Here is a 21,928-nt window from a genome sequence, read left to right as displayed (position 1 = left end):
ATAATTATGAAATAATTATAAAGCAAAATATCAGTAAGTCTAAAATGAATAGGAGTGAGAATTAGGTACAGAATAAGAGACAGAGCAACACGGACAGGAGCTCGTCAGGAAGGCTTTCTGGTTGAGATGAGTTTTGAGGCAAGTTTTGATTTGGTTGAATGGTGCGTTAAGCACTCTCTATACCTGCACTTTCCAATGTGGTAGCCACTATATAGGTGGCTATTTCAGTTTAAGTTAATTAAAATTAAATAACATTTAAAATTTAGTTTTAAATGTTTACCAGCTGCATTTATCACTTTTCAAGTGCTCAGTAACTACTTGTTGCTGGTGACTGTCGTATTGAACAGCACAGAAACATTTCATCATTGCACGAAGTTCTGCTGAAAAGTGCAACCTACACAGGCACAGTACAGCCCACTGGCTGCTGATTAGTAAATAAAACTTTATTAGAACACATCCGGTCAGGCGCGGTGGCTCATGCCTGTGATCCCAGCACTTTGGGAGGCCGAGGCGGGTGGATCACTTGAGGTCAGGAGTTCAAGATCAGCCTGGCCAACATGGTGAAACTCTGTCTCTTCTAAAAATACAAATATTAATAGGGCGTGGTGGCACGTGCCTGTACTGTAGTCCCAGCTACTCAGGAGGCTGAGGCAGGAGAATTGCTTGAACCCAGGAGGTGGAGGTTGCAGTAAGCTGAAATCGTGCCACTGCACTACAGCCTGGGCAACAGAGCAAGACTCTGTCTTAAATAATAATAATAATAATAATAATAATAATAATTATTATTATTATTATTCCAGCATTTATTTTGCTTTTGAATCTCGAGTTTGGGCAGGATCTCTGCTCTACTTAGCATCAGCCAGGGTGGCCCAAAGGCTGGGAGCCGTAATCATCAAAAGGCTGGCTCACTCACAAGTCAGGCGGTTGATGCTGTCATCTGGGATCTCAGCTGGGGCCATGGTAGGAACACCTACACATGGCCATTCCATGTGGCTGTTTGGCTTGGTGGCTCAGTTCCCAGGGCAAGCATCCAGAGACAGAGGGAAGGAGGGAACAAAAGAGGGAGTTCAAAGTTGTGTTGCTTTTTATGACCTAGCCTCGGAAGTCATACAGTATCACTTTTACCACATTCACTTCATTAGAAGTGAGTCACTAAAGCTGACTCATTTCGGGGAAGGGCAATTTGACTCCACCTTCTCTGATAGGAGGAATGTCAGAATTTTTTGGACATTTTAATTTTTTTTAATTAAAAAAAAAATGTTGAGACAGGGTTTCACTCTGTCACCCAGGCTGGAGTGCAGTGGTGTGACCACAGCTCACTGCAGCCTCAAACTCCTGGGCTCAAGCAATCCTCCCACCTCAGCCTTCTGAGTAGCTGGGACTATAGACACGCACCACTGTGCCCGGCCTGGACATGTTTTAAAATCATCCTATATTCTGATTTGGTATGTGTGGATAGAGTCCAGGAAATTATGTTTTTAACAAGTATCCTGGGTAATTTTTACCTTCAGGGAAGTTTAAGAAGCACTGGTAGTGGAAGGGATGGACTTGTGGAGTCAAAGCAGTGAGCTTGAAGTAGAATGAGTCGAGTCTAAGATAGGAGATTGAAGCAAAGGATTATGGAAGCCGAACATGAATAAAGGGAATATGAAAGCAAGCAGTCTGGCATGGAAAAATACAAAAGGGAGAAGGAACTGGTGTAATTCATTTAGGGCCAGATGGAAGACCTCGGATGCTCTGCTAAGGTTAGGATTTAGTAAGAAAACCAGGGAATGCAATTGGTTTTCATGTGGGGAGAGTGACATGATCAGACTGGTATTTTAGAAAGAGCCTTCTGGCAACAGTGTAAAGCTATATTAGAAAGTTGAGAGATTGGTAACATGGAGACAATTTATGAGGCTCTCTTGGGAACCCAAGTGAAAGCTGTTGGGGGTCAAGGGGAAACAGGAATAGAGGGAAAGGGAAGGATATCAGACGGTGTTGAGATGTGATTATGGGACTTGGAAACTCCCTGTTCTGCAGAGAAACTGCTCCACCTTCTTACCCTTTTCACCCTTCTTAGCCCCACCTGTCTTTAACTAAACTTGGCTTTCCCTTGACATGCATGACATGCATTCTGTGTTTGAGCAGTGGCTGCCTGCTCTTTCTTTCTTTTTTTTTTTTTTTTTTTTTTTTTGAGATGGAGTCTCGCTCTGTCTCCCAGACTGGAGTGCAACAGTGCAATCTCAGCTCACTGCAACCTCCGCCTCCTGGGTTCAAGCGATTCTCCTGCCTCAGCCTCCCGAGTAGCTGGGATTACAGGCACATGTCACCATGCCTGGCTAATTTTTGTATTTTTAGTAGAGATGGGATTTCATCATATTGGTCAGGCTGGTCTTGAACTCCTGACCTCATGATCTGCCCACCTTGACCTCCCAAAGTGCTGGGATTACAGGCGTGAGCCACCACGCCTGGCCTGGCTGCCTGCTCCTTCTGCACATGCTTCCCTGAAATATTTTGGGGGCCAGGGTTGCTACTCTTCTATATCTTCAATACTGTTTCCCATTCATTGTTTCTCATGCCTGCTTCTGAAGTTCTAGACATGTGCTTTCAGGCTCACATCTAACTATAATGCACTCTTATCCTCCCCTTCATTGCAGTGGCGTCCCAGCCTCCAGGGGACGCTGGCTTCTAGCATCATTTTTTTTTTTTTTAGTGTTTCTCACTGGGGGTGCTATAGCATTTGGGGTAAGGCAGATCTTCCCCGTGCAGGATATTCATCATCATGCCCTCCTCTAAATGAACCCATGACATTATGACAACCAAAAAAGAAAAAAAAAAAAGTGATAGGGGAGAAAACCCAACAAGATTCTAACACGTGTCTAAATGTCCCCCAGGGCCATTGGCACCAATGGTGTCCTCACTGAAGAATCACTGGGTCCACATCAGTGACCTGTCTGATACTTTGGGCTCATAATTTCTTTTCTTTCTCTCTCTCTCTCTTTTTTTTTTTTTGGGGGGGGGGGGACAGAGTCATACTCTGTCGCCCAGGCTAAAGTGCAGTGGTGCAATTATGGTTCACTGCAGACTCGACCTCCCGGGCTCAAGCAGTCCTCCTGCCTCAGCCTCCCAAGTAGCTGGGACCACAGGCATGCACCACCATGCCCATCTAATTTTTTATTTTTGTAAAGACAGCATCTCACTATGTTGCCCAGGCTGGTCTTGAACTCCTGGATTCAAGCGATCCTCCTGCCTCAGCCTCCCAAAGTGCTGGGGTTACAGGTGTGAACCACTGCACCCAACCTGGACTCATAATTTCTTGATCTTCCCTGTTTCTGCAACCTGCATGTTGTCTCCCATGCCTCTGCCTCCAGTCTCAACCTATCATCACTCAGAATCCTTCTCTGAAATGGTGCATTTGGAGAACCTACTGTTTGATTGGAGCCTCCTGTTTTTCCACTTGTTTAACTCTTATTCCCAGTGACCCTGTGTTTTGACTTCACCAGGACACCCAGCCCTGGATGTCAGTCCCCTTCCTGGCCTCACTTTCTTCCTTGCCCAACTCAGTCACTTCAGTGAGGTTCTCACCTCTTCCCCAGTGCCTTTCTCACAACTCTATTCTGTCATTGTCCAGCCCAGCCAGTTCTCATTAGGATTTGGGTCCTATAGTAGCACTAAGGAGAGTTAAGAAGTTGGAAAAGTCTTCATCTTTAGGGCCTTCTTAATCTTGCAGAGAGAAAGTGCAGAGGGATCTCACAGGTCCTTCTCATGGTATACTGGGTTCACTGTCTTTTCTCCATGAAGGCTGAAAGGATTGCAAAACTGTCAATCCTGAACCCATTAATTACAATCAGTGTGCCAGGCACCATGCTAGACCCTTGATAGAAACACATACTATTTTGGCTGGGCATGCTGGCTCATGCCTGTAATCTCAGCACTTTGGGAGGCCATGGCAGGTGGATCATTTGAGGTCAGGAGTTCAAGACAAGCCTGCCCAACATGGTGAAACCCCATCTCTACTAAAAATACAAAAAAATGGCTGGACGCAATGGCTCACACCTGTGATCCCAGTACTTTGGGAAGCTGAGGCGGGCAGATCACGAGGTCAGGAGTTCAAGACCAGCCTGGCCAACATGGTGAAACCCTGTCTCTACTAAAAAATACAAAAATTACCTGGGCATCGTGGCCCATGCCTGTAATCCCAGCTACTCGGGAGGCTGAGGCAGGAGAATTGCTTAACCGGGACCCGGGGGGCGGAGGTTGCAGTGAGCTGAGATCACGCCACTGCACTCCAGCCTGGGCTACAGAGCGAGACTCTGTCTCAAAAAATAATAATAATACAAAAAAATACAAAAATTTAGCTGGGCGGTGGTGGTGCACGCCTGTAATCCCAGCTACTTGGGAGGCTGAGGTGGAAGAATCACTGGAGCCTTCGAGGCAGAGGTTGTGGTGAGCCAAGATCACGCCACTGCACTCCAGCCTGGGCAACAGAGTGAGACTCTGTCTCAGAAAAAAAAAAGAAATATATAAAATATATACTATTTTGAATCCTAACAAAAACTATATGAGGAAGGGGCTTTACCCCTCTTTTATAGTTGAGAAAACTGAGGTAAAGGAAGTAACCTGCTCAAGTTAATATTTGAGTTTGTTCCTGTCACATATTTTTCTTCTGATGGGCTTAACATATGGAACTGGTTTGGAAAGATGAATAGAGTTATTTGGTAGGTTTGGAGAATGCTGGAGACATTCCAGAGGAAGGGGAGCAACAGGAGGTAAAGGCATAGAAGTAGGACAGGTGGTGGTGTATACTGAAAGGAGTGAAAACCAGGGAATCAGCCTGGATTTCTGTTCTAGGTTTTATACTCAGTGGAAACACGTTGCTAATATTACTTAAGGTTTGTAAGGTTCACTCACTGTAGCTTCCCAGAGAAGACTGCAGGACTATTTTCTGAGATCAGTTGAGATCAGGTGCGTTGAGGGTGGTATGGCTGTAGACTACAGGACTATTTTCCACAAAGCATATACTAATGTCTGTTTCCAACACCTAGTGGCTTTATAGTATGGGGTTTGCAAATAGTGAGTCCTATACAAGCCTAGCTAAAAACAGTAGGAAAACTTAGGAGGTCTCTGATCAGAGATTAATATGAAAGTGTTTGGAGGAAGCTTAATCTAGCTGATGTTTGTAGATAAGTCAGCTTTACTTTCTAATTGTTAACAGTGCATTTTGTGTTTATATGTATAGAAGAGTACTTTTTCTAGCATCAGAGCTTGTGTCCCATGGTCCTTTATAGCTGCAGGCTTATTTCTCTGACTAAGCCTCTATAACAGTCATTAAATTTGAGGTAAGAAGTTCCTATTGATATGTCCATTTGAATAGCTAGCTTTGGTTTCACTCACCACTGACTTCAGCATAATATGATCCTTCATTTGATAACAGTTGACTCTTTGGGTGGAATTTGTTTGACTCATACATTTTTGGAATTAAAGAGAATCTAGCCTGGTAGTTTTTAAACTATCTTAATTGCGGTCTTCAGAGGAATCTCAGGGCCAGTTCTCCAGCAATTGGAACACCCTAAGGGCTAAACCCAGGCCCAGATCCCAGGCCCAGCCCTTTAGATTTTCCATTCCAGCGATCCTGCTTTGATCCCTTGTAAAGGTTAGGTTCTACGTAAGACAGCATTTGAAGAGAGGGTTCTGCAGCTAGCAGAGCTTGAAACCACTGATCTGGCTAGCATTTGCCCTACTCCTTTGGCAGATTAGGAGCTTGAGGATTAGCAATTATGACTGAAGGTCATAACCAAGATGGTGGAATTGATGAACACAGCACGAAGATCCCTAACCTAACCCCCTGCCAGCATGCCTCTACCTTACCACAGCTTCTCCTGTTTTTGTTATAACTTTACCCATTCCTAGTTCCAGGAAAGAGGAGGAGGCCGGGTGGAGAGGATCACTTGAGTCCAGAAGCTCAAGGCTGCAGTGAACTATGATTGCACCACTGCCTTCCAGCCTGGGTGACAGAGTGAGAACCTATCTTAAAAAAAAAAAACAAAGAGCGTTCATATTTAGTTTTCTGTGACTATTCTTCCTTCAATAAGAAAAAAATTGACCTTCAAGTTGGCCTGGTTAACTTCCTTTTCTTTTGCTTCTCTGTAACATTTTAGTGGTGAAATTTTTCCAGAAGAAAATACATTGCCTAAACCTTGGGAGTTTCTGTTTTCCCTTTTTGGCTCAGCATTCCCTTTGCTCTATTTGAGGGCATACAAGCAAGAGTCATGGCTCAGGAACTCTGTTTTCTGGCCTTAGAAAAATTTGAGACACTGTTATTACTCCCCAGATAATTTTAGCGTCCTCCATCAGCTGCCCGCCCCACAGCTGAGCATTAGTGAGCAGTTGCAAGATTAAATTCCTTATGTGAAGAAAAGGAGGCTGGACCGCAAAAAAAAAAAAAAAAAAAAAAAAATCTGGGAAGGAAAGAGGAACAAGATTTTAATTACAGAAATTTTATTGCAAATGTTTTATTTTCTCAGATTTGGATCTTCAAAATGGTGCCCCCATTTTGTGTCCTTCACATTTTGTGTCAGAAGAATGCTAGTTGCTGTAAGGGCCTTTGAGAAAAGTCTGAGGCCTGAACACTGAATTCAGAAGTATTGAGTCACAGTCTTGTGGCAATCTAAGAGTACAAAATATAAAAGTACCAGGGATCTAACTTGGAAGAAAGAGGTGGTGTAGAGCCTTTCTCCCTGTTATCTACTATTTAGCAGGAATTTCATTACAAATAAAAGGTGGAGATATTTGAGTAGGGGTTTGAGAAAGAGGATTTAAGACAGCCTTTGGTGTATACACCTGGTCTTACAGATGCCTCCATGCTAAAAGGACAGGGCTAAAGATGAGAACTATTTTGATTTTTTTTAAATCTATGTTTCTATTAGACACTAAAGGGAAGGGAACCTCTGAGCTTATTTACTCAACTAACCACAACGTAAATACCTTGCCTTGGAGAACAGTTGGCTAAATATAAACCTGTCTGCCAATTGGTTCTAGTTTTCATATATTGTATTATTGCTGTAATATACTGTAGATAATTATCCAAGGGGTGTGGAAATGCAAGTTCAAGGCCAGTTCTAAGTTCCTTTTTATAATAGCTATAATCCACCAGCTTTTTATAATAGCTGAATTCTCACTTTTAGGGAATCTCTTAGACAGATATATTAGTACAAGTGGGAAAAATATACCTATAAGGACATTCCCCAAAGCGTTATTTGCAATGGTGAAAACTGGAAACAATCCAAATGCCCATTAAAGGAATATGGGTGAATTAATTATAATGAAAGAGGATTGCCAAGATTACCAAACACTTCCGTGTTGCTAAATCAAAGGGATGTTTCTTGGCCTTTATCTTACATGAACTCTGACCACTTTTTCCGTCCCACATTTTTGCTTCTCTTGGCTTCTCTGGCAGTCTCATCATTTTCTTCCTCCCTCTCTGTCTCTTCCTTGTCAGTCTCTCTTATCATTTGTTCTGACTGCTGAAATGTTCAAGTCTCCAGGACTGAGTTCCAGGCATTTTCTCACACTACACACTGTTTGCAGATGTCATCTACTCCTGTGGCTTTAATACCATCCGTGGGCACACAAGTCCTAAATGCATACAACTAGCTCAGAGCTTTCTTCTGAGCTCTGGACACATGCATCTCATCACTGCTACCACCAAATGGATGTTTTAGTTAACATGGCTAACATTGAACTCTTGATCTTCCCCGTTTCCAAATTTGCTCTTCCTTCACAATTCCTCATCCCAGGAAGCATTACTTCATTGACTCAGGTGCCAGAAACCTAGGAATCATTCTCTCTTCCCCATCTCATTACTACCCTACTCAAATCTATTCACTTTTATCTCTAGTGCCATTATCTCTGCAGCCCAGCCAGCATTATCTCTCATTAATGCCACCTCCATTCTCAGCCCCCTCCAGTCCATCCTCCACACTCCAGAGCACTCTTTTAAAAACACGAATTGAATCAGTGACCATCCTACCATTAAGTTCAAAGTCCTTAGCATGACCTGCATGGCCCATCCCTGCCTCCCACCTCATCGCCTGCCCTTTCCCCTCTCAGTGAGCTTCTGCAACACTGGAGTTCTTTGTGCACCCTATATACATGAGACACTTTCTTGCCTTTAGGCCTTTGCGCATGGTGTTTTTCTGTTCCTGGAATGCTTTCCTCCCTTCCTTTTGTCTGGCTAACTTCATCTGGTCAAACTTCACATCTCAGCCTACAGGTCATTTTTTCAGTGAGGCACTCCTTTTAAAAATTATTTTATTTTATTTTATTTTGAGATAGAGTCTCACTCTGTTGCCCAGGCTGGAGTGCAGTGGCGCCATCACGGCACACTGCATCCTCAAATTCCTGGGCTCAGGTGATCCTCCCACCTCAGCCTCCTGAGTAACTGGGACTACAGGCACATGCCACCAAGCCCTGCTAGTTTTTTTTTTTTTTTTAGAGATGGGGTCTCGCCATGTTGCCTAGGCTGTTCTCAAACTCCTGGGCTCAAGCGATTGGCCTGCCTTGGCCTCCCGAAGTGCTGGGATCACAGGCTTGAGCCATCATACTCATCCATTTGTTTTTAGCTGACAAAGAATAATTTTACATATGTATGGGGTCCAATGTGATGCTTTTTGTTTGTTTTTTGAGACAGAGTCTTGCTTTATCACCCAGGCTGGAGTGCGGTGGTGCTATCTTGGCTCACTGCAACTTCCTCTTCACAGGTTCAAGCGATCCTCCCACCTTAGTCTCCGAGTAGCTGAAACTACAGGTGTGCACCAACGTGCCTGGTGGCTAATTTTTGTCTTTTTAATAGAGACGAGGTTTCTCCATGTTGCCCAGGCCAGTCTTGAACTCCTGGCCTCAAGTGATCTACTCGCCTCAGCCTCCCAAAGTGCTGGGATTACAGGCATGAACTACCACATCCAGCCAATGTGATGTTTTAATGCATGAATACATTGTGGAATTATCAAATCAGGCTAATTAATATAAGTGAGGCTTTCCTTGATTTCCTCTTCCTTTCTCAATTGTGTTCCTTTGTTATTTAATAATACCCTGTTCTTTTTTTTTTTCAAAGGACTTACCACTGTGTGTGTGTGTGTGTGTGTGTGTGTGTGTATTTGTGTGCTTCTGTTTTTAGTGTCTAAACTGTAAGCATCTGAGAGCAGATATTATGTCTGTTTTGGTTATTTCTTTCGTTACTTTTTCTCTAGTGCTTGGAACATAGCAGACAGCAATAAGTATTTCTTGAATGAAAATTTCAGCTTCTCTGAATTTCTCTCTGAAATGGAGAAAGGGAGAAGCAGAATAGTATGTATCACATTATCTCATTTTTGTTACTTAAAACTCAAATATGAGTTGCAAATATTTTCTCCCACTCCATAGGAACTTTTCAGTTTGTTGATAATGTTCTTTTCTTTTTTTTTTCTTCGTGAGACAGAGACTCGCTCTGTCGCCCAGGCTGGAGTGCAGTGGTGTAATCTCGGCTCACTGCAACCTCCGCCTACCAGGTTCAAGCGATTCTCCTGCCTCAGCCTCCTCAATAGCTGGGATTACAGGTGCCCACCACCACGCCCAGCTAATTTTTGTATTTTTAGTAGAGATGGGGTTTTACCATGTTGGCCAGTCTGGTCTTGAACTCCTGACCTCAAGTGATCCACCTGCCTCAGCCTCCCAAAGTGCTGGGATTACAGTTATGAGCCACTGCACCCGGCCTGTTGATAGTGTTCTTTGATGTGCAAAAGTTTTTTTGTTTTTTTTTGTTTTGTTTTTTTTGAGACAGAGTCTTGCTCTGTCGCCAGGGCTGGAGCGCAGTGGCGCAATCTCGGCTCACTGCAATCTCCGCCTCCTGGGTTCAAATGATTCACCAGCCTCAGCCTCCCAAGTAGCGGGGATTACAGGTGCCCACCAGCACACCTGGCTAATATTTGTATTTTTAGTAGAGACAAGGTTTCGTCATGTTGGCCAGGCTGGTCTTGAACTCCTGACCTCACATGATCCGCCCACCTTGGCCTCCCAAAGTGCTGAGATTACAGGTGTGAGCCACCACGCCAAGCCTCAGAAAAGTTTTTAATTTTACTGAAGTCTAGTTTGTTTTTTCTTTTGTGCCTGTGCTTTTGGTGTTGTATTCCAATAAGGCATTACCAAATCTTGTAATGATGAGATGATCAAAAGATAATAAAAAATTAAAATAAGATGAAAAAATAAGAAAAACAAGAATAAGAAAGAAAAATGACAAAAAATAAATTTCAAAAAATCATTGCCAAATCCAACGTCATGAGACTTTTCCCCTATGTTTCAACCAAGAGTTTTATAGTTTTAGCTCTTATAGTTAGGTCTTTGATCCATTTGACTTAATTTTTGTATATGGTAGTCCAATTTCATTTTTTTGCATGTGGCTATCCAGCTTACCCAGCACCATTTGTTGAAAAGATTTTCCTTTCCCCACTGGATGGTCTTGGCACCCTTGTCAAAAAATTATTTGACCATACATGTAAGGGTTTATTTCTGGGCTGTGTGTTCTGTTCCATTGGTCTGTATATCTGTCTTTATGCCAGTAGCATACTGTTTTGTTTTAACTGTGGTAAAATACACAGTATATAACATAAAATTTACCATTTTAACCACTTTTTTTTTTTTTTGAGACCGAGTCTCACTCTGTTGCCCAGGCTGGAGTGCAGTGGTGTGATCTCAGCTTACTGCAACCTCCACCTCCCGGGTTCAAAGGATTCTCATGCCTCAGCCTCTCAGTTGCTGGGACTACAGGCATGAGCCACCATGCCCTGCTAATCTTTATATTTTTAGTAGAGATGGGGTTTCACCATTTGGCCAGGCTGGTCTTAAACTCCTGACCTCAGGAGATCCACCTGCCTTGGCCTCCCAAAGTGCTGGGATTACAGGCATGAGCCACTGCACCTGGCCAACCACTTTTAAGAACACAGTTCAGTGGCATTAAGTACATTCATATTATTGTACAATCACTACCACCTTCCCTTTGTCCTTTTTGTTGCTGCACAGTATTTCATTATACATATACATTATAATTTACCACTCCTCTGCTAATGGACATTCAGGTTGTTCTCAGTCTTTTGCTGTTATATTTAATGCTATGATAAATAATCCAGTATGAAAATCTTTTTTTAGTGTATCTATAGGATAAATTCTGGGAGCAGAAAGAATTGGTAAATTATAACATTTGTGCTTTTATAATTTTGGCAGATATTAAAGAAGACATAGACAAAATGCCTTCTATAAAGGTTTTACCAATTTACCTTCCCACCAGCAATGTAAGACAGAACCTGTTTCCCCATACCCTCACCAATGTCCCATATTAGCCTTTTTTGTTTATTTGTTTGTTTTAAACAGAAGTTCAGTGGTACAATGACAGCTCACTGCAGCCTCGAACTCCTGACCTCAAGCAATCCTATCGCCTCCACTTCCCAAAGCGCTGGGATTACAGGCATGAGTACCCAACCCAACTGCATCTTAGCTGTGTGCGTGTGCATGTGCATGTGCGTATGCGTGTGTGTGTGTGTGTGTGTGTGTGTGTGTGTGTGTGTGTGTGTGTGTGTGTGTGTGTGTGTGTGTGTGTGGTTTTAAGGAGCGGAGAGTGTTTAACAGGCAAGAAAGAAGGAAGAAGCAGCTTCCCCATACAGAGACAGAGGGAGAAGGACTCCAAGCCAAGAAAGGGAACCCCCTGCATATTAGCTTTTTAAGAAAATCTTTTCCGGCCGGGCGTGGTGGCTCATGCCTGTAATCCCAGCACTTTGGGAGGCTGAGGCAGGCAGATCACCTGAGGTCAGGAGTTGGAGACCAGTCTGGCCAACATGGTGAAACCTCGTCTCTACTAAAAAATACAAAAAAATTAGCCGGGTGTGGTGGTGCATGCCTGTAATCCCAGTTATTTGGGAGGCTGAGGCAGGAGAATCACTTGAACCTGGGAGGCAGAGGTTGCAGTGAGCCGAGATCACGCCACTGCACTCCAGCCTGGGCGACAGAGTGAGATTCCGTCTCAAAAAAAAAAAAAGAAAAAAGAAAATATTTTCCTACTTAATAGGTAAAATGTTCTTAGCATTGTTTGAATTTGCATTTTGAGGTTGAACATCTTTTCTGTTTAAGAGTCATGAGATGTTCTTTTTGTGAACTGTATGTTTTTGTTTTTGTTTTTGTTTTTTTGAGATGGAGTTGGCTCTGTCACCCAGGCCGGAGTGCAGTGGTGCAATCTCGGCTCACTGCAACCTCCACCTCCCAGGTTCAGGCGATTCTCGTGCCTCAATCTCTCTAGTAGCTGGAATTTCAGGTGCCTGCCACCACGCCTGGCTAATTTTTGTATGTTTAGTAGAGACAGGGTTTTGCCAGGTTGGCGGGGCTGGTTTCCAACTCCTGCCCTCAGGTGATCCACCCACCTCCATCTCCCAAAGTGCTGGGATTACAGGCGTGAGACACCACACCCAGCTGTGAACAGTGTGTTTATATCTGCCTTTTTATTTATTCAGTTGTCATTTTCCTGTTGATTAGTAGTTACTTATATTCTAGGGAAATTAATTTTTTGTCTGTAATATAAGTTGCAAATATATTTTCAGCTTGTCAATTGAATCACAGCAGTTCTAATCCCACTTTCTTCCTAGTTATGGTCAACGAAGTGCCAGAAATTTTTGGTAATCCTTTTACCCTACCCCATTAGAGAGTTCTGCTCAATTGCAGAGCAGTACTACATGGCGACTGAGATGCTTGTTAATATCTGATTATTAAAATTAGACAGTGATAGGATTGGGGGCTGGGCATGGTGGCTTACACCTGTAATCCCAGCACTTTGGGATGCCAAGGCTGGTGGATCACTTGAGGTCAGGAGTTCGAGACCAGCGTGGCAAACTTGCTGAAACCCGTCTCTACTAAAAAAAACAAAAATTAGCCGGGCATAGCGGCGCACACCTGTAATCCCAGCTACTCAGGAGAATCACTTGAACCCGGGAGACAGAGGTTGCAGTGAGCTGAGATTACGCCACTATACTCCAGCCTAGGAGACTGAGCAGGACTCCTTCTCAAAAAAAAAAAAAAAAAAAAAAAGTGATAGGATTGGAAGACCCTTTATATAATACCCTTTCTTGGCTGGGCATGGTGGCTCATGCCTGTAATTTCAACACTTTGAGAGGCTGAGACAGGAGGATCACTTGAGCTCAGGAGTTTGAGACCAGCTTGGGAAACATAGCATGACCCTATATCTACTAAAAAAATTTTTTAAAGTTAGTCGGGTGCGATGGTAGACGTCTTTAGACTCAGCTTCTTGCAAGGCTGAGGTAGTGAGAGGTGACAGCGTGCTGGCAGTCCTCACAGCCCTCCCTCGCTCTCGGCGCTTCCTCTGCCTGGGCTCCTACTTTGGCGGCACTTGAGGAGCCCTTCAGCCCACCGCTGCACTGTGGGAGCCCCTTTCTGGGCTGCCCAAGGCTGGAGCCCACTCCCTCAGCTTGCGGGGAGGTGTGGAGGGAGAGGCGCGAGCGGGAACCAGGGCTGCGTGCGGCGCTTGCGGGCCAGCTGGAGTTCCGGGTGGGCGTGGGCTTGGCGGGCCCCGCACTCGGAGCAGCCGGCCAGCCCTGCTGGCCCCAGGCAATGAGGGACTTAGCACCCGGGCCAGCGGCTGCGGAGGGTGTACTGGGTCCCCCAGCAGTGCCAGCCCACAGGCGCTGCGCTCGATTTCTCGCCGGGCCTTAGCTGTCTTCCCGCGGGGCAGGCCTCGGGACTGCAGCCCACCATGCCTGAGCCTTCCCCCGCCTCCGTGGGTTCCTGTGCAGCCCGAGCTTCCCCAATGAGCGCCGCCCCCTGCTCCATGGCGCCCAGTCCCATCAACCGCCCAAGGGCTGAGGAGTGCGAGTGCTTGGCGCAGGACTGGCAGGCAGCTCCACCTGCAGCCCCGGTGCGGGATCCACTGGGTGAAGCCAGCTGGGCTCCTGAGTCTGGTGGGGACGTGGAGAGTCTTTATGTCTAGCTCAGGGATTGTAAACACACCAATCGGCACTCTGTATCTAGCTCAAGGTTTGTAAACACACCAATCAGCACCCTGTGTCTAGCTCAGGGTTTGTGAGTGCACCAATCACACTCTGTATCTAGCTGCTCTGGTGGGGCCTTGGAGAACCTTTATGTCTAGCTCAGGGATTGTAAACACACCAATCAGCACCCTGTGCCTAGCTCAGGGTTTGTGAGTGCACCAGTCGACACTCTGTATCTAGCTGCTCTGGTTGGGGCCTTGGAGAACCTTTATGTCTAGCTCAGGGATTGTAAATACACCAATTGGCACTCTGTATCTAGCTCAAGGTTTGTAAACACACCAATCAGCACCCTGTGTTTAGCTCAAGGTTTGTGAATGCACCAATCGACACTCTGTATCTAGCTGTTCTGGTGGGGCCTTGGAGAACCTTTGTGTCCATACTCTGTATCTAACTAATCTGATGGGGAGGTGGAGAACCTTTGTATCTAGCTCAGGGATTGTAAACGCACCAATCAGCGCCCTGTCAAAACAGGCCACTCGCTCTACCAATCAGCAGGATGTGGGTGGGGCCAGATAAGAGAATAAAAGCAGGCTGCCAGAGCCAGCGTTGGCAACCTGCTCTGGTCCCTTTCCAGACTGTGGAAGCTTTGTTCTTTCCTTCTTTGCAATAAATCTTGCTACTGCTCACTCTTTGGGTCCACACTGCTTTTATGACCTGTAACAGTCACCGCGAAGGTCTGCAGCTTCACTCCTGAAGCCAGCGAGACCACAAGCCCACAGGGAGGAACGAACAACTCCAGATGCGCCACCTTAAGAGCTGTAACACTCACTACAAAGGACTGCAGCTTCACCCCTGAGCCAGCGAGACTACGAACCCACCAGAAGGAAGAAACTCCGAACACATCCGAACATCAGAAGGAACAAACTCTAGACTTGCCACTTTAAGAGCTGTAACACTCACCGGGAGGGTCCGCGGCTTCATTCTTGAAGTCAGTGAGACCAAGAACCCACCAATTCCGGACACAGTAGGAGAATTGCTTGAGTCCTGGAGGTCAAGGCAAGCTACAGGGTCTTACTCTGTAGCTCAGGCTAGAGTACAGTGGCGTGATCGTAGCTCACTGCAGCCTCAACCTCCCTGGCTCAGGGAATCCTCCTATCTCAGCCGCCCCAGTAGCTGGGACTGCAGGCGTGCACCACACCTGGCTAATTTTTGTGTTTTTTGTAGAGACAGGGTTTTACTGTGTTGCGCAGTCTGGTCTCGAACTTCTGGGTTCAAGCGATCAGCCCAGCTCGGCCTCCCAAAGTGCTGGGATTACAGGTGTGAGCCACTGCACCAGGCCTGAGGCTGCTTTTTTTCTTCTTTTACCTCCTACTCCAAATGCCTTGTGAATTCTGAAATTCTACCTTTAGGCAGAGGACAGTGTCCTTTGAACAGTGCCCTTTTCTAGGGGTGGGGCTGAGTTCTGCTAAGGCAGGCCCAAGGAGAGGCACATAATGGTGATTCTCCACATGATGGTGCTGACTTCAATGCATGACTCAGAGGCCTGGAGGAAGCCAGGTTAAGGTTGTTCTAGGACCAGGCGTGGTGGCTCATGCCTGTAATCTCAGCACTTTGGGAGGCCAAGGCAGGCATATCTCTTGAGGCCAGGAGTTCAAGACAAGCCTGGCCAACATGGTGAAACCCTGTCTCTACTAAAAATGCAAAAATTAGCCAGGTGTGGTGGGGCATGCCTGTAATCCCAGCTACTTGGGAGGCCGAGGGATGAGAATCACTTGAACCCAGGAAGCGGAGGTTGCAGTGAGCTGAGATCGCGCCACTGCACTCCACCCTGGGCAACAGCAAGACTCAAAAAAAAAAAAAAAGGTTGTTCTGGGTGGTCTGGGTGGTCTGTAGATTTGTTTGTGCAGCTTGTACCTGCACAAATCTCTGGACCTGGACCACTTAGTCTTTAAATGGAGAAAACCTGTTCCTCCTTGAAAAGGACTTTAATTTTTTTCTCAGAGGTCTTCCAATCCAAGTAATAGAAATGACAAAATGATAAAAGTAATAACAAATAATTATTTATGAAATCTAAGATGTCATCAACTATAGCTATGCCACTATTTTTGCATCTCTAAGAAAAAATGCTGATTAAACTGATCAGTGCTTATTACAAACTTTTCTCACATATCACTCTTGTGCATACGTAAAATAATTTTTCCTTAAATGCCAAACATAGTATAATCTTTTAAAAGACATTTTTAAGTGGCATTTAAAACATATAATAATAGCTGTGTGCCGTGGCTCAAGCCTGTAATCCCAGCACTTTGGAAGGCTGAGGCAGGCGGATCACATGAAGTCAAGAGTTCGAGACTAGCCTGGCCAACATGGTGAAACCCTGTCTTTAGTAAAAAATACAAAAATTAGCCGGGCATGGTGGCACATGCCTGTAATCTTAGCTACTTGAGAGGCTGGGTTAGGAGAATGCTTGAACCCGGGAGGCGGAGATTGCAGTGAGCCAAGATTGTGCCATTGCACTCCAGCCTGGGCAACAAGAGCGAAACTCTGTGTCAAACAAACAAAACCATGTAGTACCATCAAATACTTTTAACTGAGTTAAAATGACAATAACTTATACTAAATTCAACATGTACAGGCAATGTGACTATCTCTCAACCATTTGGCTGAGAACAATTGTAAGATATCAGAGGCATAAATATGGGAGGGGAAATGTATATGTTGGAATTAATGCATTGCTGTATGGACTTAACTAATTTCAAAATGTTTTTACACGTGATTACATTTAATCTTCCCGGCAATCCTGAAAATAGATTGTAACTTCTTTCTATATAAGGAAACTGAGGCTTAGGGAGATTAAGTCACTTGCCAGAGATCACAGTTAATAAGCAGCAAAACTGGGGCTTAAAGCCCAGACTTTCTGCTCTATCCAGTTGTTTCAGCATTTGACCTTATCCACGGGGATCTTATTATATCAGAGCAGATGACTGGAATAGCTGCAGGAAGTGAGGTCTGCTCTGCTTTACAGCTTCTTCTGATAGAGTTGATTAAAAGCAACTGCTGGCAGAAATAGGTATGCAGACTGTTTTTTTGGGTTTGTTTGTTTTGAATCTCACTCTGTCACCTAGGCTAGAGTGCAGTGGTGTGATCTCAGCTCACTGCAACCTCCACCTCCTGGGTTCGGGCGATTCTCATACCTCAGCCCCCCGAGTAGCTGGGATTATAGGTATGCGCCACTATGCCTGGCTGATTTTTATATTTTTTAGTAGAGGTGGGTTTTCACTATGCTGGCCAGGCTGGTCTTGAACTCCTGACCTCAGGCGATCCACCCACCTCAGCCTCCCAAAGTGCTGGGATTACAGGCATGAGCCACTTCACCCAGTCCAGAACTGGTTTTCTTAAAGATTAAAAGTGGCTGGGGGGCTGGGCCTGGTGGCTCATGCCTGTAATCCCAGCATTTGGGGAGGCCGTGGCCAGCAGATCACTTAAACTCGGGAGTTTGAGACTGTCCTGGTCAACATGGTGAAACCCTGTCTCTACGAAAAATACAAAAAATTAGCCAGGTGTGGTGTGCATCTGTGGTCCCAGCTACTCAGGAAGATGAGGTGGTGGGATCACTTGAGCCCTGGAGGTGGAGGTTGCAGTGTGACAAGATCACGCTACTAAACTTCAGCCTGGTTGACAGAGAGAAATCCCATCTCAAAAAAAAAAAAAAAAAAAGAAAGAAAAGAAAAGAAAAAAGAAAGTAGCTGGGCTGGTGGTTCATGCCTGTAATCTCAATACTTTAGGAGGCCGAAGCATGAGGATCACTTTAGCTCAGGAGTTTGAGACCAGCCTAGGCAACATGGCAAGACCCCAACAAATATACAAAAATAAAAAAATTAAGCCAGGTGTGGTGGTGTGCACTTATATAGTCCCAGCCACTCAGGAGGCCGAGACAGGAGGTTCGCTTGAGACCGGGAGGTCAAGGCTGCAGTGAACCATGATGAACCATGGTTGTACCACTGGATTCCAGCCTGAGCAACAGAGTGAGACCTTGTCTTAAAAAAAAAAAAAAAAAAGTTAAAAAAAAAAAGTTGGGCACGCACTTTGGGAGGCCGAGGCCGGTGGATCACTTGAGGTCAGGAGTTCGAGAGCAGCCTGGACAACATGGTAAAACCCCATCTCTACTAAAACTACAAAAATTAGCTGGGCATGGTGGTGGGTGCCTGTAATCCCAGCTCCTTTGGAGGCTGAGACAGGAGAATCACTAGAACCCAGGAGGTAGAAGTTGCAGTGAGCCGAGATCGCACCACAGCACTGCAGCCTGGGCAACAGACTTCATCTCAAAAAAAGATAAAAAATTGAAAGAGTAAAAATATAAGTTTAATTTGAGACATTCTTTCCTTCCCTTCTCTGAAGGTACCAAAAAGCGGCTGAAGAAACAAACATGGAGAAGAAGAGAAGTGTAAGTATTCAGAAATTCCAGGGCACGTGGCACTTCTTGAGCAGAATTGTGTGGCCAAGCCACCTGCAGCCTCTGTGGGGCTTGGGTTCTGTGTCAGCTGAGTGGACATTTGTGCCAGCTGGTGTGATCTGTGAGCCATTTGCTCAGGACAACTTGGCTCAGTGCAGGGAATCTTACTTTTTCACTGCGTTTCTCCTTTTGAACCACATTTTCTTTCCTGTGTTGAGTGAAGGACAAGAGGCCAAATGCTTGCCTGAGGTTAGTAAAATGGCTTCTACTCAAATGAGAACACAGGGTTTCCTAGGTGGTCTTCCTTTTTTCCAAAGCAGACAATCAGAACTTCTACATCTGTGCATTTAAATGGTAGTAGCTGTGCAGCTGTTGTCATCGTCTGGGTTTTCTGTTTAAAGCAAACTTCTTGACCCGATCTAGTTAGCAAGTTTCCTAGCTGCAGGATCTACCAAAAACAAAAACCTCCAGAATAAACTCTCTGCTTCTACCCATTCTCTAGTCTCCGTGCTTGCTAACTTCCAGTGAGGCTGAATAATACATGTCTTTTGAAATTTTACTTGATTTAATCTTGTGAGGAAAAAAACTCATATGTTTGGGCAATAATTCCTTAATTTGGACGGCATTACAAAAGCATCCTCCTGGCAGTTTTCAGTACCTAACCTATTTAAATTAGTGCATAATGTGTCCCTGTAAATTTGTTCTAAGGCTGGGGTCCTTGGCTTAATTTTCCTGTAATTAAAAAATGGATCTCCTCTGGTGCATTATAAGAAAAAACTGGCCAGGTGCGGTGGCTCACACCTGTAATCCCAGCACTTTGGGAGGCCGAGGCGGGCGGATCATGAGGTCAAGAGATCGAGACCATCCTGGCTAACACGGTGAAACCCCATCTCTATTAAAAATACAAAAAATTTAGCTGGGCGTGGTGGCGGGCGCCTGTAGTCCCAGCTACTTGGGAGGCTGAGGCAGGAGAATGGCGTGAACCCGGGAGGCGGAGCTTGCAGTGAGCCTAGATCACGCAACTGCACTCCAGCCTGGGCGACAGAGCGAGACTCTGTCTCAAAAAAAAAAAAAAAAAAAAAAGTACCATTACTTTACTCAACTTCTGGTTTCTTTTCTTCCTTCCCTCTTGCCTCTGTTTTTCCCCGCACTTGCTCCTTTCTTTCTTCCTTCCCTTCACTCTCATCCATTTAACAAGTTTTCACTGAGCACCTACTACGTGCCAAGCACAGACTACATCCCAGCCCTCGTGGAATTTACATTCTAGTGCAAAAGACAGACAATAAAGAAATTGTGTCGGTATGGCTGGGCACAGTGGCTCACGCCTATAATCCCAGCACTTTGGGAGGCCAAGGCAGGCAGATCACCCGAAGTTAGGAGTTGGGAGACCAGCCTGGCCAAGATGGTGAAACCTTGTCTCCACTAAAAATACAAAAATTAGCTGAGTGTGGTGGCACATGCCTGTAGTCCCAGCTACTCTGGAGGCTGAGGCAGGAGAATCACTTGAACCCAGGAGGCAGAGATTGCAGTAAGCCGAGATAGCACCACTGCACTCCAGCCTGGGTGGCAGAGTGAGACCCCGTCTCAAAAAAAATAAAAAAATTTAAAAAAGAAATTGTGTCAGTAGTGATTAGTGCTGTGGAACAGCATGAGGCAGGTAAGGAGGATAGAGTCTAGGGTGGTCAATGAAGGCCTGTGGTGAGGAAACGTTTGAGCAGAAATTTGAAGACATGAGCCTGTGAGAAGAGTCAGGCAGAAGGAACCGCTCGTGTGGATGTCCTCAAGCAAGAACAGTCTTGGTGTGTTTGAGGAATAGAAGAGAAAGGTCAAATGGTGTCATTGTAAAGACCTGGGGTTTAACTCTGAATGCAAGGAGGCCTTTGGAGAGGGTTTATATGCAAAGGAGTGATGTGGTCTGACTTAAATTTTTTTTTCTTTTTTTATTATTATACTTTAAGTTCTAGGGTACATGTGTACAACGTGCAGGTTTGTTACATATGTATACATGTGCCATGTTGGTGTGCTGCACCCATTAACTCGTCATTTACATTAGGTATATCTCCTAATGCTATCCCTCCCCCCCTCCCTACCCCATGACAGGCCCTGGTGTGTGATGTTCCCCTTCCTGTGTCCAAGTGTTCTCATTGTTCAATTCCCACCTGTGAGTGAGAACATGCAGTGTTTGGTTTTTTGTCCTTGCGATAGTTTGCTGAGAATGATGGTTTCCAGCTTCATCCATGTCCCTACAAAGGACATGAACTCATCTTTTTTTATGGCTGAAGAGAAGGCTCTAATCCCAGCACTTTAGGAGGCCAAGGCAGGAGGATCGCAGGAGGCTGAGGCGGGAGGATTGCTTGAGGCCAGGAGTTCAAGACTAGCCTGGGCAGCGTAGCGAGACCCTGTCTCTCTATTTTTTAAATGTAAAAAAATAGAAGGAAGAGAATGTAGAGGAACAATAATGGCAGAAGCATGGAGACCAATTAAGAGACAATTGTAATGATTTAGGCCGGGTATAATATGGTCTGGACTACAGTAGTAGCAGTATAGGTGTTGAGAAGTGGTCAGGATGTATGTTGAAGGTAGAGAGAGAGAAGAATCAAGAATGGCAGCAGTGGCTCTGCCACAGTGGCTTGTGCCTGTAATCCCAGAACTTTGGGAGGTCAAGGCAGGAGGATCACTTGAGGTCAGGAGTTCAAGATCAGCCTGGGCAACATAGCAGACCCCATCTCTATTACAAAAAAATAAAAAATAAAAGAATAGCAAAAATGTTTTTGGCCCAAACACAATTAAATTAAAATACCATTAATTGAGATGGGGAAGACTACAGTAAAAGCAGATTAGAGAGGGAGAAATAGTAGAAGCTCAGTTTTGCACATGTAAACTGTAACATGTTTTATTAAGACATCCAAATGGAAATGTCAGTAGGAACTTGGATACTATATAAAAATCTAGAATTGGAAGAGATCCCTGCTGCGGATAAAATGGACATGTGTCGAAGTGTCAGTGGTACTTAAAGTTATGAGGTGCATGAGATAAGCTAGGAAGTGAGTGTAGACAGAGAAGTGGTCTCATGACTTAGCTCAGGAGCACCTTGGTATTTAAAGGTTGGAGATATAAGGAGTAACTAGCAGAGGAAACAAGTGCCAGAAGCCAAGTGAAGAAAGTGTTTCTAGAAGGGGAGTTAACAGAATCAAACACACAGGTAAGCTGAGAATTGACCATCGGATTTGGCAACATGAAGGTCATTGGTCATCTTGTGTTGTTTGGGAGTGGTAGCATAGAGGCCTGAACTGGACTAGGTTCAAGACAGTGGGATAAGAGAAGTTGACCCCACGAATATAGACAATCATCTGTTCCAGCTCCTGAAGACACAAGAAGAATAAGATGTATTCTCTGCCTCCAAAGGGACTGTTTAGAATTTGGAAAATAGAATTACAACCCAGGTGTGATAAGTACCATATCAAATAAATACTCA

The 21,928-nt window shown here is 44.9% G+C and overlaps 1 protein-coding gene across 4 annotated transcripts in view; it reads left to right on the top strand.

The window, feature by feature from the left end:
* Window positions 1–21,928, top strand: part of LIMA1 (LIM domain and actin binding 1) — a 111,117-nt gene that overhangs the window by 37,193 nt on the left and 51,996 nt on the right. For 2 of the 4 annotated variants that reach the window (XM_063646925.1, XM_054445583.2), the window contains exon 3: window positions 18,399–18,444. The exons of the other annotated variants lie outside the window; for them this stretch is intronic. In XM_063646925.1, coding sequence (XP_063502995.1) covers window positions 18,399–18,444 — 46 coding nt within the window. The remainder of the gene's footprint in view (window positions 1–18,398; window positions 18,445–21,928) is intronic. 4 annotated transcript variants of the gene reach the window in all.

The sequence above is a fragment of the Pongo pygmaeus genome, chromosome 10 (genome assembly GCF_028885625.2).
Source record: "Pongo pygmaeus isolate AG05252 chromosome 10, NHGRI_mPonPyg2-v2.0_pri, whole genome shotgun sequence".
Taxonomy (NCBI): domain Eukaryota; kingdom Metazoa; phylum Chordata; class Mammalia; order Primates; family Hominidae; genus Pongo; species Pongo pygmaeus.
The sequence above is the reverse complement of the archived record's forward strand: the minus strand, read 5'-3'. Positions and strand labels throughout refer to the sequence as shown.